This window comes from Drosophila biarmipes, chromosome 3L (assembly GCF_025231255.1).
Source record: "Drosophila biarmipes strain raj3 chromosome 3L, RU_DBia_V1.1, whole genome shotgun sequence".
Taxonomy (NCBI): Eukaryota; Metazoa; Arthropoda; class Insecta; order Diptera; family Drosophilidae; genus Drosophila; species Drosophila biarmipes.
Genome location: NC_066613.1, coordinates 11,760,943 through 11,778,229, shown reverse-complemented (window position 1 = coordinate 11,778,229; position 17,287 = coordinate 11,760,943). Strand labels below are relative to the sequence as shown.

Below are 17,287 nucleotides of genomic sequence, written 5' to 3'. Positions count from 1 at the left end.
ACTTTTGAACACCTTACACCATATGGGACTTCAAATCCCTCGAGATTACTGGCACCCTCGATACTAAATAATGAAAATTCCCCTTGTTAATCGCAAATCGCCTTCAATCAATTAATATAAAGTAAATAAATGGTTCACTCGCAATCGGTGAGAGAAAAGTGCAGGGTTGAGAAAATGCTTGCGATGCTTTGAGAAAATGTTGGAGAGAAAACTCGGTGTTTGAGCGAAATGAGGGTGCCGAAGACATTCGAACCCGCCCGAACGCAGTCGAACAAACGCCGACCAGTGAGATACGTTTGAGTCGCGAGATACGTTTGAGTCGTATCCATGAGATACGCTGTGAATTTTTCAGCTCTGCTCTGCATCGCTGAGATACGTTCGAGTCGTTTTCGCGGCGTCAAATCGAGCAGACCTGTGTCGCTCCGTAGAGCGAGTGCCCCCAAATAAAAAAAGAATTATACGAAATTCCGCCTGTGTTAGGAGCAGAAAAAAGAATAATTTTAAACCAACATACACAATCAGTTAGTTTCCACCGACAGTCCGCAGAAACCATTCGACGGCAACGGAACGGGCGCGCGATTGTCGGCAATCCGAAAGTTAGCCAAATATTATTGTTCAGACACACAGAGGGCGTTGATAAAAGATCACCCAGCCGGGTGTTCTGAAATCAGTGAAATTCTGTGTGAAAAGTCGGTTCAATTGATTCGAAATTAGTAAAAAAGCCCAGCGAATTTCACCAGCTGGAGCAACCGAAGTGACCCACCGAACAAATCGAACCCAACCAGCCAATCGATCGATCGATCGATCGTGTAAAAGGACTTTCGGTTTCGTTGCGAGTGCGTGGTAAAGCGCCGGAAAGGTGGATCCCCGGCAAACGAGGACTTTTTGCGGAATAAATCCGAGAAAACAGCAGTGGCACCAATAACAACAACAGCCGGAGCATCGTCACAGATTTTGGCTCTCCCCAAGCATCAACTTCTGTCTGCACTTGGTATATGTACTTAACTATATATACTTATCTATACGCACAGATATATAAAACAAAAACGATCGATTCTCGTGCCCGCGCGTGTGACTGTGTGCGTTCCCATGTTGCATATATGTGTGCACAGGAAAATATATATCTAGTATATCTCTAGAGCCGACTGTTGCGACGACTTTTCTATATAATCGGCTAGTGAGCACGCAGACAGCGAAAAGGTGCACGAATACAGGCAAACAGATGCGGGTATATACGCATATGTATTGCATATATATCTAGCCAAAGCCAAAGTAGAAGATATATATGCGTATAAGCTGAACGCGGCGCACTCTGCTCTGTTTTTTCTTTTATAATTACTTTTGTCTAAAATTAGAAGACGTGTGTGTTGTGTGTGCCCCGTCCGTGTATCCGTATCCGTGAGATACGCGTGAGTGTCCGCGTCTGCTATATCGCACATCATCATCGCCGAACCACCATCATCATCGTCATCAGAGATCACCAGCGATCTGCGGCGGTGTGTGTGCCAGAAAAGACTGCTCGTGAATCAGACTACGGCTGCGACTACGACTGCGACTACGGCTACGGCCATATAGACGGCAGATCGCGTATACGGCCAGACAAACATTATCGTATATCTGGCGGCGAGGATTACAATTACAAGAGCAGCAAAAGCAGAGCAAAAGCACAGCAGCAGCAGCAGCAAAAGCAAAGCAGCCGAAGCTAAAGCCGAATACGAGTATCTCGAGTACGAGTACAACCGAGCCCCAATCCGCATCCGAACCCGAGTCGAGACGATACGATACGATACGAGACGATCGCGCGCGTGAAAAACCTCGTGAAGAAAAGCGCTGCGAGAAAAGGGGGGAAAAATCAAACGCCACGCGACCTTAGGCCCGTCCAATTGGGGGGCGTGCAGCGGGGCGTGGCCGTGCGTCGACTCCTAGCGATCGCTCAAGTGAAACGCGGCGAAATTCTGGGCAGATAACAAAAAATGAGTCACCAAAAAAGCAGCAGCAACAGCAACAGCAGCAGCAGCAGCAACAGCAGCGACAACATCAAACAACCGAGTGCGGCCAAGTGTTCATAAATTAATGCTAGGAATACAGTGTTGTGTTAGACCAGTCCGAAAGACACTATCCCCCTCTCTCTCACCCTCGAACAGTCCGTCTCTCTCTCGCCCCTGCTGTCGCTCAAAATGCTACGAAACTATCGAAAGTATTTGCAGGATAAACGGAAATACGACAAGCCACAGCGACGAGGCAGCGAAGGATACATTTGTCACGTTTAGGCAGATTGCAAGCACCCAGGATCGAGGATACATCAACCCCCCAGCAGCAGCAGCAGCAGCAGCAACTCGCAGCAATACGCAGCAGCAGCAGCAGCAACACTCGCTATCGAGATTTTGTACATAAAGTCGGGGCAATAGCAACAACAACTTTGGAGGACGCCATGTATGCGCAACATTTGCGCAAATGGAGTCTAAAAACAAAAAAGCAACTAATGCCATTGATATTGCTAATTATCAGCTACATGTTGCTACTAAACACATGTGTGTTGTCGTCGGCGGCGACACAGCTGCAGCAGCAGCAACAGCCAAGATTATGGGAAGGCAGTGCCGAAGAAAGCAGCTACTATATACCACTGAGTTCGGATAATGGCAGCGGGAGCAGTGAAAGCAGCAGCATCAGCAGCAGCAGCAGCAACATCGACAACAATATCTTAAGTAGGCTGCTCAGCCTCACCAGCAATAGTCTTAGTAGCCGTAGCAATGTTAAGTTAGAGCCAGCAACAGTATTCGACGCCGGCAGCAGTTCAGCCGCTCAGCAGGAGCAACATGTTGCTGCCGTGCCAGAGCAGCAGCAGCAGCAACAGCAGCAGCAGCAGCAGTCAATGCAAAATGTTCCAAATACGTTAATCAATAGTCAAATATATAACTTATTATACAATGGCATGCCCAGCGAGGCGGCGAGCAGTAAAATGCGTCGTCACATCCAACCATCACAGCTGCAACATCAGCAACACCAGCCACACCAGCAGGAGAGCTTAGCCCGATTGCCGAGCAACTACAGCAGTCGGGCGGTGCAGAGCTATCTGATAGAGTCCTTCGAAGTGCCAGACAGCCAGGCGGAGGATCGCAGTCAGGAGCAGGCGGCGCGAAGTCGGCGGGACGGCAGCAACACCAGCGTCGGCCGGCAGCAACATCGCCCCGGCCACCGGCAGCAGTTGCAGCAGGACAAGCGCGATCATCGCCGCCAGCGGCAGGATCAACGGAAGGAGCAGCAACACCAGCACAGGAGCAACAACAACCAGCAGAACAAGCAGCGCAGGAAGCACCAGCGGAAGCACTGGGGCCACCAGCGATCCGAGCGCTACTGCTCCGCCCGGGATCCCGCCCAGTTGGCCTATGCGGCGCCCACCGTCTTCCAGGGCGTCTTCAAGTCGATGTCCGCCGATCGACGGGTCAACTTCTCGGCCACCATGAAGGTGCAGAAGGTGTACAAGCAGCAGCACGACCTCCAGCTGCCCACGCTGGTGCGCCTGCAGTTCGCGCTGAGCAACAACAGCGGCGAGTGCGACATCTACAGGGAGCGCCTGTTGCCGCGGGGCCTGCTCCGGTCCGGGAACGATCTGCAGCAGGCCTCGGATATATCCTACATGATGTTCGTCCAGCAGACGAACCCGGGCAACTTCACCATCCTCGGCCAGCCCATCAGGGTCACCCACTCGGTGGTGAAATCGGTCAAGATGGCTGTGAGCGAAAATTATGGTGAGTGGATTTCGATTTTGAACTTATTTACTCGTGAGAAATTCTAGAACAAAGCTAAAGTATTTCACAATAGCAGTAGTAGTAGATGCGAAATTTAAGGTGTGAATTCTTCTTAAGAAATTGTAGAGCCAACAAAGGGCTTTTAAAGGGAGTTAATTATTTACGAAGCTTATTGTTTTCACCAATCAATACTTGATCCGCAATTCCATTTAAATCAAAGTGATTTACAAATGAATCAAATTACTATATTTTAGTTGAAAACTTTTGTAAACCAAATACGAGTTATAGCATTTTGCAATGATATAATTTGGAGATTCAATGCTTTTCCTTCGGCCATTGAACCCATTTCCCTGTTTTAAAGTCTCAAAAATATTGCTTTCATCTATAAGATATGATATGAAAATCTCCTTGAATCGGTTACCTTTCTCTCTCACAACCTTTCTTCGGCTTCCTCCCATTACCTTTCTTTCTCTCTGCTTCTCTTTCCCTCCGTTGCAGCTGCCTCTTTCTCATCCTCTTGTTGTTGTTTAATGAAATTTAGCTGCTTTTTTGCAGCTGAATTTCTTATTTGCCAACTTCACGCTCTGCTAATATTCACCAGACCGAAATAATTTTATGCAATACACTCGCACACACAGTCGCACACCTTGTGGCACACACACACACACACAGGCGAACGTTGCGCATGCGCCTGTGCGATTGCAGTTTTTTTTGTTCGCCGGTCTAGGCGCTGTTCTTCCTCGGATTCCTCTGCTGGATTCTTTTCTTTGTGCCCGACTCAATTTGGTTGCTGGGCAACAAAAATGCTCACATCTAGAATTTATTATTGCCGCTGCCGCTGCCGCTGCCGCTGCCGCTGCTGTTGCTAGTTGCACATTTTAATTAAATTCGCATTAACTTTGCTCGCTCCGTTCCCGGGCTCTCGGCGTCCCTTCCTCCCCCAAGAAGTGGGAAAAACTTTGAAAACTCATTTCTGCCCGACTTGGTCTTCTCAGCTCCAATGTGCAACTCACAACGTCATCGTCATCGTGGTTGTTGTTTCTGCTGCTGTTGTTGTTGATTTTATTGCTGTTGTTGTCTGCATTCGACCTTTGCGGTTGGCAGACTCAACCCAACCCTAGGTTCTTCTCCCACTGCTGTTGTTGTAATTATTCTTGCGTCGCGGTTCATGGAGTTTTGCGTCTGTAATGCGACTAAGTGCGATCACCCGGCCCGCCCCTCGCCGCCTCCCCCGCCTTTCTTTGCTTTTGCTTCGCTTTTGCCTTGCTTTCCTCTTCATACCCTCGAAAAGGGTAAAAGGGTTTTTACAGAGGTTAGAACAGTCGAGGTATAAGAAGGATTATACATTTTTGGGAGTTACCCATCAGCCTTTGGGACTTTAAGTTCCGATCAAAGTTTAAAAATATAGTACTAAATCTGTCTATATTGAGTGTTATTATATATTTTAAAAACCTTTTCAAAGAGCGTTAAACTTATTTATTTAACTTCCTTTTTTGCAACATTTTAAAGCTTTAATAATTTTATTATGTGACAATGGTTTGAAGGTTTTAATATGGTATTGCTAAGTTTGTCTTTATTCTGTATTTTTATTATATTTTTTGGGAAATCTTTTCAAGGGCATGTAAGCTTCGTCTACCCAAAAGTTGACTTCCTTTCTTTTTTATTTGTTTTTGTTGCTCCCGTCTTTATTGTCTTCTCCCTCTTGGATTTTGTGCTTTGTTTCATCGCGGGCGCAATTAGATTTTTAATTCATTTTCCCTCTCCACTGGGCTCCTTAGCTGCTGTTTCAGCTTCTGGCTCTTCCGTCATGGCTCCCGCACACACCGGGGAGTGCGCGGAGAAGGAACCCGCCCGGTATTCCCAAGATACCCGAGATACATGCCACATGAAGCCAACTCTCTTCGTATCCCCCGAGTCGAAATCAGCTGCAATCAGCTGTTCCCCGCGCTTTGTCTTTTTGGGTTTATTATCTGGTGTTTATTTACTTTCGGCCTGCGCTTCCTTCTCTTTCTTTTCCGCGGCCTCACAGAACTCACAGATCTCACAGAACGCACAGACCTCATCAATGAACACATAGCATTCACAGGATATTTACTTTCTGGCCCGACTGATTTATTTTGACTGCGAACGCAGCAAATGCTTGGGAATCGATTCGCAATCCAGTGTATCTGCATGTATATAAAAAGCGATTACTCATCGAAATGCATACTAATCAATCCACCCACACTGGCCCAGACCGAAATCTGTCAACTCCTTTCACTTTGCCAATTTCTTCGCCGGCCAAGAGCCGGTCACTTTGCATATCGGGCCATAAAGCCAGAAGATAGTCAACATCTTCAGCAGCCCAATCAAAGCCCCGAAATGGATTCGAATCGTGGAGATCAATCAAAATCTGACTCGGATCGGGCGGGTTATTTTGCAACCTGAATTACTATTTTGGCGGCTGGAAATAGCAGGGAAGGGGGGATTTATTATTCATACGCCCCGTGTGACGACGCAGCTCGCGCTCCGCCTGAAACCAATTAAAATGCCTTCGAACCTGACTGAATCGGTAGTATCATGAATTAACTGGTCGCATTTTATGCCCAATTTACACCCACGCCGTGAACGTCAGCCAGCCACCAAGAATTCGAGTGTGACTTGAATATGCCAGAAAGCCGGGGGGAAAGGCAAAGAAGGGGCCCTGTGAAACACAAATAAAAGTCACATCTTTTCTGTGCTTAGCTGCGGGCTACTACGGTCTGTTCTTCAGGTGTTAAGTAAATTAGCTGCTCATAAAACATGATTTGATCTGGCTGAGGATCGACTCGAGGCAGAATCATCGGCTTAGCCCCCGATGTTTGTTTCCAGCTGCTTGTTTGTTTGTTGGTATGCTCGCCCCGAAAGCGGAGACAAACTGGCAGTGGCTGACACAATACTAATTATACGACACACTAAAAGTATATACATACGTTATTGCCCACGTATTATATAATTATTTGTCACTTGTGCCGCACTGCACGCAGCATTGAATATTCATTTTTATTCTGCGGTCTCTGCTTTGTCACCTTGCCAAAGCACTAATAATCTCGAAAAGATTTTTCATTGAGGAAAGCCATACCCGGTGTTTTGCAGTTCCACAGCCCCACAGCTCTACCTTTGGAATCGCCGCAGAGAACCTTGACTGCCGGGATAGCATTACTCGGCTCGACATGGATAACCCGCGACTCTGGTTTCGGTTTCTCTTCTGGGTTCTCCACTCCGGTTGCACTTGTTAGAAAATGGGAAATGTGTTGTTTGGCAAGCGATTACAAAACGACAACAGAAACAGAAACAGAAACGGAAAACAGAAGACAGGGGACGGAAGACAGAGGACAGAGGACAGAAAGAAAACGCCAGAGCGGAAAATGCTTTTCAGCAGCACGGCGACACAGCGCAGCTCGCATATTTAGGTCAACGCCTACGAGTGGAAGCGACAAACTTACCCAACGGCACCCGCAATTCATCATTTCGCAGCTCATCTCATCTTTTCGTGGTCTTTGGGGGTGTCTGGCCTACCTGGTCATAAGATTTTCCACGTCGGCGGGTGGGGGCGTTGCTCATTTAGCGTCACGCCAGAGAAGAGACAACTTTTCGTTAGTTTCTGTCTGTGATGGCCCTTGTTGATTTTACTCTTTTTTTATTTTTTATTTTGGTAATTAAGTATGAATGGCGGCGCTAGACGACGAACCTTGGTTCGTTTAGGTAGTAAGTGTAAAGGGGGTTGACTCAGCTCTCTGTCGCTGACCAGCCCATGCCATCCCAGCCCCGCCCCCTTTTCGGATCCTCAGTTTTCATTTGCACTCAAAAAAATATTTTTGCAATTAGCCACTAGCAGTTTTGTTCGCAAAAGATTGAAAGGCTTTTAAAATTGAATGTAATTGAATAATAATTAAGATTTCAACATTTTTAATTATGGAATCATAGCTACCTAATATTGAACTAACTTTGACTGCTAGTTTTATTAAGTGTACCTTTTTAAAATCAAAAAAGAATGATTTAATTAACTTCTATATTAAGTTACAAATAAAATATTTTCCAATTAAAAAACAAAAACACTCCATGCTTAGTCGATGATACCACTTAATTATTAAAAAGAGTGAAGCAGGGGGCTCTGAAAATAGGTTTCCCAGTTAAAGATTTTCCCAAGTCTCTCGGATACTTAGAACATTTTCCGACCATGAGGGCGACTGTAGCCCGAGGCTCCTTACTGTTAAGGGCCACTTACGGGTATTTTCGTCGAGTGTAGGGGCCCCTTGGGACCTGGCTGGCGGGCCGTTTGGCATGCGGGAAATAGAAAATTATAACGAAATGAAATTTTCAAATGGCATGCCATGTTTCCTTGCCTTGCCTCGCGACTCGACTCGCTTGCCTCGTTATGAGTTTTATGCTATTTCTGGCCGCGCCGACAGCAGCGCGGCAACATCGGCAGCAGCAACATCGCGCAGCTGAAAGCCATTCGAGAGTAGGAAGACATCTTGGCCGCCATAGGCTTGCCAAAAAACAAAACGCACCGGGCCACCGAATCAGCCCCGCTGAAAAAGTAAATTCGGAAAATAAACCAGCGAGAAAATCCCTCTGCTCGTTAGCCCTGCCTGCAATTTGCATTTCGCTTGCAGCACTGGTCCACAGTGGCGCTAATGGAGCAATCTTGGCCAGATAGAAAAACCGAAGACCAAAAAAAACGGAACCAGGCGATCAATGGAGCCCCTCTGTTCCGATCGCAGCGGATGTGACATAATCTGATTGCCGGCTGCAAATGCAACGTACCGCCGAAATGGATAAACCGAGTGGCATTCATAAGGTCTCTCGTTGGACCCATCAATGGGTCCAGATCTGTGTCGGCGCGATATCAAAGGCCCCCTCAGGTGGCGCTTCCTCAAGCAGTTGATCTATATAATGGGACCAAGGCGAATTTCGGATACCCTACCCTAACGGAGTAAAATCGATGAGACAAACTTGCTATTTCTTTTAGATACCCACAGTGACTGGTTCTTGTGACTTGGTTTCTATTTATAAGTTTCTATATTTAGTCAGTATACCCCCTTTTGGCAACCTCACCTCAATTAGCCGATCACTCAGCATTTGCGTTAATTTTCGCGGCACTTGCGGCACATTCCAAAATACCAAAAACAAAACGCCATTCGTAAAAAGATAAATGATAAGAGATGTTTTCGGACCGGCTAATTGTTTTGGCTGGCTGTTAATTTCTGCCCGCATAATCGCACTGCCCTCGGCCACCTTCTGCCCCACAAAAACAAAAAGCGCCTCAACAGTTGCGCACGCGGCCAAGATTAATGGCCAAAAGTCGGCGACCAACCAATCCGACCAAGCGACCAAAGATAGATATTGAAATTGATTGATATTTGAAAAATCATTTCGGCTCGCCGAGCTTGGACTCATTATTAGTTTCCCATGGATCATTTTCACAGCTAATGGTTGGCCGCCTGGGAGCACGAGCTTCCCAGCAGTCGCATACCATATTTTTTCGGCTGCGAAGTCAATTCAATTTGCGTTGGCGGCTCCGGCGCTTTGAACTCTACGAAAAACGGTGGGAGGAGTTGGCCAAAATCGATTCCTCCTAGTTTCGAAGATTTCGACCCGGCGAAACTAGGCTAGTCACTGGCCAGCGGAACACGAGTTCAAGATCGCCTCGTCGGCCCTGTACTATGCTATCCCTACCGCACTGTCCCTTCCGCGACCGGCTATCTTAATTACGCATTAATTACATCAAACATTAATAATTCCACATGCCAGCCAAGCGGCTGCTCATCTATCTACTTCAGTGGCAGCAACACCTCCTCGATCCGGGGACCCGGGCATCGGAGTCGGGATCGGGATCGGGTTCGGGTATCAAGGCGGGCTCCTCCTCTGCATCTGTATATTAAACTGTCTGTCACCCCCTGCCCATCTGCAGCGCCCTGCATCAAATTGCAAGCCATCCCGGTCGTCGTCGAGTCGGATCTTTGGATCGTTGGACCGCTGGATCGGTGGATCGCTCTGTCTGCCTTCTGGATTCGCCCTTGCCAGCTCGCGCGCTGGCAACTTGAGAAATTTGCCTTTGATATCGACCACATGTGTGCACGGGGAAAAACAGGGAGTCAGGTCGAAAGTCTCTGGATAAACTCAAGATATAAATATTATTTTTGTTTAAAATTAAAAAACAAAAGTAGATATCATAGCTGATTTCAGAAAAGTAGGTTTATATTGAGGTTCCAAAAATATGTATACAAATTATTCAAAAGCATGTATGAAAAGATACATGTTCAAAAAACGATGAATTTAGTGATTCATTTATCATAATACACACTCGTTTATAAATCTTTTAAATAATGTTCTTAAATTGAACGCCTTTGTATCATATTTCAAATGTTTTATGTTCTTAGATTGAACTTTAAAGGTCCTATAGTAAATGAACCCTTTCTGAAAATCCGAAATATTTCGGGCTTAATTATTATTCATTTATTCCCAAAGGCTTCGACTGGAGAATATTTTTCTCCGTGTAAATATGCAGCCAGTTCTGGATGCCCCCAGTCCCCCGACCACGACTTCTGCCCCCCGCTGCTGTGGGGCCATATTTTCCTTTTAGCTGACGATTTAGTCCATTTCCCGCTCATAATCGCATGAAGTTGTTTGCCTCCGCTGAATGGCTTAATCCGCCATCGATGCGACTGTGTTGACTCAATAGTGCCCTAACAACTCTTTTAAGGAGTTTATTGGAAGCGCAGAAGTTGCCATCGGCATTTCACTTACCTGCGTGGGAAAATGGACTAATCTGAGACCGCCCCGAAGAGTCAGGTTTTAGTTTACTCAAAAAGGCAACAGGTATGGCCACATGTCTGGCCGGAAATTCCCCGTTTGACCCCTGACCCCGGTGTCCTTATGACGAATTCGCCACTTGGCGTGAGCACATCGGGGTTTTCCAGCGCTTAGCAGCGGAAATTCCAGGGCACATTTGGCCGCCGGCCCTCAGACGTATGAGCTGTGCTGTACGCGGTGGGCCACGAAGGAGAGATGTGTTTTATTGGCGGAAGCATCCACTCTAAATTGCATCCAATCTGCAGTCGTTTTCGCCCATCCCCCCTGTGAATTTCCGCCGGCCGGCAAGGTGACCGTGTGCTAAAACAAAATTTTTATATCGAAATTGCCGCCGGTCAACGCGCGCGCCTGCCCAATGGCCACTTTAACCACGTTTCAGCGCGTGTTGGCCTTTTCGGTTCCCAAGCTTTGTTTGGCCCACACAGACACTGCAGCACCACTACCAGTGCACACGCACTCACACAAAGGCCGTTTCGGACAAGTTGGAGTTGCATTTTTAGCAGCATTTTTGTGCGGCATTTTATTCGTCGCCGCTGGCTACAAATTTGTGGCTGCTGTGGCAGGCTTCTCGACTCCGACTCTCCAGCTCTCGAGTCGCCACTGCCACCGGTTGGCCACCAAAGTCCAGCCTCTCGGCTTCACCTTGTGCCCCAAAAGCTATTTAAATGGTATTTAAATGTGTCTAAAAGTAATTTTTTTGCGCATTTAATTCGCATTTTTTGCCCGCCGAGTATTTGGCAAAGCACTTAACGACATTTATGAGTATATTTCATTAAAAATGAAAACAGCAGCGAGTGCCTGACATAATGCGTCATAATTGAGGCGCTTTTTGTTCACCTTTTTGCATTGTTGATGGTCAAACGCGATGCAAGAATTCGGTTGACAGGCGGTTGGCTGGCAACGATGGAATCTGAAGGGGTTAATTAAATATAATTTTAATTTCTTACAAATATTATGCAATTATTAAGCAATCGAGAAACTATAAGATTAGCTTAAGACAAGAAAAACATTATAATACCTTTAACATATCAGAAAAAGAGAAAGGAAATCATTATCAAACTAAATAGTTTTCTATACGGTTACAAAGATCCTTTTCATTACTGAAAAAAGTTCTTATTATTATTTTATTATTTGTTAAATCCCGTTACTAATGTTGCACGTTCAGCTAGAATTCAAAATATTGCCGGGCTGCCGCAGAATATTTTCACACACACGAAAATGATTTCAACTTGCCACCAGCAACCATAATAACAGCCAACAGCGGCAACAAGTGGCCAGGTAGTTGCAGCATGCCACACACAAACAGCAAACAAACAGCAACTGTTTTTGCTGCTGCTGCGGCTGCTGCAATTGCTGCTGCCTCCTGCAACAAAGAAGGCAACTAGAAACTATCCAATGGCCACCAGCAACATCGGCATCGCCACATGCTTGACCAGCCGACGAGACCAAAGCGAGCGCATAAAGCATAAAAAAGCGCAAAGCCACAAGAAGTTGCAAGTCGAAAAAGTCATTATATGCGACAACCAAGTCGTCGATATTGGCAGCGACGCCAGCAGCACACAGAGAGAAATATAACAAAGAATTATTATTTTTCTAACCTGTATTATGAAAGAGTTTTCTTACCGCGAAAGTCGTAAAATTTGTTTTTTTGAGGATTCTAAAATAAAACTAAAAATATTGAACTCAACTTATTCGAAAATTTACACTACAGCAGGGGTGTTTGAACTCGTAGTTATATAAAATAAAAAAAAATGTTTGGTTAAAATTGCCAAAATTTCATTATTAAATCGTTAGGAACTTTAAAATGCAAACAACAAGTTATTAAACCTTAAAAAATTCATTAGAAAGAGGCGGGCTTTGAACCCAAACTTTTTTTTTACCTATATAGAAAATTTACTAAGGCATTCCTACTTTATTTTAAAAGCACAATATTTAATTTTTTATTTGAAATAATATATAAACAATGCTAGGACTCTAGCCCGAATATTTTCTGTGCAACAGCAAACGGCGACTTTGGCTTTGGCTGCGACACATTTGCTTAAATAGCAACAGCAACAGTTGCTGCCGCTGTTTGTTGCTTGTTTGGGTGCTGCGGCAACAGCAACAGCAGTGCCCATTTTTTTTATTGCCGCAGTTGGAAAATGCAAGGCGGACGCGAACGCGAACGCAAACGCGAACGGGGGTATCTTGGATTTCCAGTTTTCGGTTCCCACAATGCAAAATTAGGTACGAAGCGTCGTCCCCATGACGTAATTAGCATAGAGCAGTCGTTGTTGTTGCCGTTGTCGGGAGCCCATAAAGCGTATTTACCGCACAACGCGCCAGACGCACTGCATCTGGAATGGTGGGAACGGTGGGGAGGTGGCTGGCAGATGGGGAGGGGAGGGGTCAGGTGGCCAGGCTGGGAGGGGGCTTCTCAGTCAGGTGAGCCATTGCCATTGCGCATGTGTGGCGGCGGGAGAAGGTGGAGCAGCTGGACGAGGACGCTGCCATAACTCATATATGTGGCCTGCTCGCCGGCAATTGTCGTGGCAGTCGGGGCCAGAAATAAAAACATTTCGTTTAACGATCTTTATCGATGCGATTATTGATTGTGTGTTCATGGCTTCGCTGTTGCTGCTGTTGTTTTTGTGGTTGCTGTTGCTGGTGCGGGAGCAACATTGCCAGTGCAGCTGCGGCAACATGTTGCCGGTGCAGCAGCAACATCGCGCTGTTAACGGGCAATGTTTGGTCATATTTTTAGATTTATATCTAAAATGATTTGCTTAATAAAATACTAATTATTTCCACTGCTTAGAACATTGAATTATTATCTTTAGGTTGCAATTTATAGATGCAGAAATCTTATTATCTTAATACGAATATTTGGTTATCATACCTTGAGTTTTTAGTAGTTAACCCAAAAGAAAATTTGATCATTTAGCTATCAGATAATTGTCCTAACAATTTCTATAACCACTTACTGAGTTGGCCCCAACAATTTGGCTCATCTTTTAGATACCAGATCCGCAAGTTCCTTAACTCCACCTCGTTATTCTCGCAAGCAGCTTTCAATTATTAGATTAACTTGAAGGCAGCTCAGCAGCAGGTTGCAAGCTCATCTCAGTTCATTTTCACCTGGCCAAGCAGCACCATCCCCCTGCCCCCTTCCTCATTTGAAATTCTTGGCATACTTTGGCTGACAGCCGGGCAATTGTCGGCCATCCGAGTGCTCCTTCCCCGGCTGCGCTGCCCGTGGAGCGGCTGCCTCCTGCCAACCACTTATTACGTAATTATTTAGCCACATCGAGGCAGAAGGAGCAGCAGCAGCGGCAGAAGCTGCATCGCCCTGGGCACGTGTTGCCAACTGACTTGGGCACCTGTTTCAGCCGAGTCTCTCAGCTATTTATGCTATAATTTCTGGCATGCAGCCGACGAGGAGATGCAGCAGCAGCAGCAACATCAATTCAATTTGCATGCCATGCCCTCGGGCTGGCTGACCATCCTGAAGTTAGGACCTGATAAGCCATCACCTTTGGTTGCGAATTTGTGGGCCGACTTCATTTACAAGGCGGCACTCTTAAGTACCAGCCAGAGCCAATCTAGTTGCAGTCGCGCGGACACGTGCCCAGCGCGACTTTGCCTCCATATCCAGTCGGTTGGGAACATATTGCGGCAGTAAGCAGTTAACGGCTTTTGATAACTGTTTCACGCTTTTGGGCTCGCAATTAAGCCGGATGGCATAGAAACTTTTGATCGTTTCATAGACCATAAAGCCAGCTCGACACGCTCTCACCCGACAAAACCGTCAAACGGCGACGACACCTCGGCACAGGCAACAGTGCGTATGAGCAATGCACTCGGAAGGTATGGAAAATTGTTTAAGGAAAATGTATATGCAATAAGATTTAGTCTTGTTTTAAAATATTTAAAAAATATAAGATTATTCCACCAAAATAATACATTTTAAGAGCAATCTAGCAAGATCTATAAAGCAAGATGAAAATAAAAACATTAGATAACATTTTTTAAGGTTAAAAATCAAAACCAATATTTTTTAAAAGTTGTGTGTATTTATAAATAACAAAGTTATAATGTAAAAGGATAAATGAGAACCTTACAGTCTGTTTCTGCCATCAAAACCCATTATCTGAGTGGCCAAGTTCACATTCCGAACCATAATTTTTCGCTAGCTCATTGATCGCTTTGCCAAGATTTTCCAAACAATTTTCGTTTGTTTATTTATTTCGACATTAGTTAATGCGTTTATAATGCGCAAAGGAAGCACGGTGTCCAAAAGAGCAACAATGAGCTCGGCATTTGTGCTGTGCCGCTGTTGGCGCCTGCTGAACAATTGAGGGCGATTCCCACGCTGCGTATGAAGTAAATTCCCCAGCTGAAATTGTGCGCACAACTCTTTACATTTTAATGATGCCACCGCGCACTGGGCGCAACTTTAAAGCAGCCGCGATTCGCTGCCGAGTCATTTACTTGTTGCCGAGCGCCCCATTATAAATCTGCTGGCCAGCCTATGACAGTTTTCTTTCTGTTTTTGTTTCGCCTTCTGCCTTACTTGTTTCGGTTTCTATATCATTTGTTGTGCCTTATTTTGTTGGCATGAGCAACAAAGTCACAAAATCACACCGAAATGTGGTTTCTGGGGGCCATTGCTCGACCAGCTGACGCCTGACATGACTGCAAATGAGCGGATTCGAATGTGGGAGACGGATTCGGACTCAGATAGCCATGTAGCCGGAGTCAGAAAGTGAGAGCGGCACGATATGTGGGTGCCCGCGAGATCGAAAGATGCGCCAAAGTTCCTTATCGCAGATACATTTCCAAGAAACGTGCGAACTCCACGCACATGACGTAGTTATGTTTCGGATGCTTGTCCGATAAGGAACCCACTGAGTAATGCTGACTACCCAAATGTATTTTTGGGTGGAAGTAGTTCCCCTAATAGTGAAAAAAACGTGTCTTTATATGCGAATTTCCCGGAAACTTACAGTTATCAAGCGCGGGAGCCAAAGATTGGGGCAATTAAGTAATTTAATATCATAAATTACTTAACAAGAAGTAAGTGAAGTTTATTTAGGAGATTAGATAGATTACGGAGTTTTATGGTGGCAGCGTAATATAAGCTTGACTGCTAGCGAATACCTAATAAAGGCTTCACCCTTTTGCTTTATTCTTGAAATCAGATGATGATAAATAGATTTTGTTTTATTGAAAGAGGTAGAAGCTTGCCTCAATATATTGACAACGAATGTCGGGAAATGATCCCAACTTTTGATGATAGCCAAAAGTGCTTTCTGTTTGTACTCCCGCCTTCGAAAGCCCCCCCGAAAGTAACTCACTTTTCCCCGCAGCGATCTGCAGTCGATCGCGGAACGATTACCCGATGCCAAGTGGCCACTTTCGAGCGGCGACTACCAGGCAGCCAGCCACTACCGGGTTGCTCTGGCTGCAGATGCAGCTGCAGCTGTTGTGGCTGCTGCCGCTGCTGCAACTGCAGTTGATGTTGCCAGACGCAACGCATCTTTATTTAGACACAAAAATGTTGCATGTTTCGCGCTTTTCACCAAATGCGCTCGTCGATCCACATTATTATGCAAAGAGGGTTGCACTATTTACCCAAAAATGGCCGTGGCTAATGATGATGATTGGCCGGCAACAGGAGCAGGGGGGGCAGAAGAAGAGCGAAGCGGAGTTGCACTTGCCACAGCGGCAACAACAACCAACAACGACAACGACAACTTGTTGCCACTGTGCAGCAGTCTTGGGGCTGCAAATGTGGCCAGTGTTTGTTTATATGTCTTTGGCAATTGGGTATTGTATTTATTGTTGCCTGCACTCAATGGAGCTCTGTTTTGCGTGCTACAAATTCGAAAATGCGTCTAAATATTTAGTATTTTTGGGGATTTACTAGTTCCAAAGAATTGGCCATAGATCGATGATATGTGTAGATGCGCAGTGAAATAATGAACTTAATTTCCCTAACCAACAGAGAGAGGCGAGGAGAGAGGGAGCAACGATTTCACATGACGAAATATTTATTTGAAATCTTTCATGTTTCATAAATTTATGTGCAATTTATTTTTAAACAACAACCGTCGACGGCGCGACGACAACGTCTGACAAGTCGAAAAGGGAAGAAAGACCCTGATGGCATCCCCGTCCCCCAAAAGAATTTCCCTCTAGACACAAAAGTGTGCCTAATTAGAGCTGCAGCAACCAGAGGAAGATCTTCCGTGGCGCCATGTTTGTTGGTTAAGCACTAGAAAAGGAAAGCGAGACATATGGATGGAAATGAGAAGCGGGGAGCGAAGAGATCAAAGGGCCGCGATTTTCCTTGGCGCCCTGTCGGCCTCGATTGCGAAAAAACCGAAAATCAAGAAAAACAAGCCAGACAAGGGGGAAAAACAAAGTCAAAGGGCGGTACTTGGATTTTCCCGCCCCCAGCGAAATCAATCAGTGATTCAGCCCTTAGGCCAGTGATAATTACAGGTGTTACAATAGAACAAACAACCAACTCCCGGGGGTGTCGTTATCAAACAAGATCTCCTTCTCTATCTCTCTTGGGGGGTTGGAAAGCTGGGGGAGTCTGGGGAGGCCGCGGAGTCTGGGGAACTGATATGAAAGCAATTAGCAGCAGCGACTTGGCAACCAGCTGGCTTTTTTCCCGAGAATTTGTCAAGCTGTGACTTTGATCTGCGGAAATG

At 45.7% G+C, this 17,287-nt stretch overlaps 1 protein-coding gene across 6 annotated transcripts in view; it reads left to right on the top strand.

Moving 5' to 3' along the window:
• Positions 1–399: 399 nt before the first annotated feature.
• LOC108028585 (protein vein) overlaps positions 400–17,287 on the top strand; it is a 34,385-nt gene continuing 17,497 nt past the window's right edge. For all 6 annotated transcript variants that reach the window (XM_044094871.2, XM_044094872.2, XM_017100498.3 and 3 more), the window contains exon 1: positions 400–3,749. In XM_044094871.2, the coding sequence (XP_043950806.1) occupies positions 2,432–3,749 (1,318 nt within the window). In that variant the 5' untranslated portion in view covers positions 400–2,431. The remainder of the gene's footprint in view (positions 3,750–17,287) is intronic.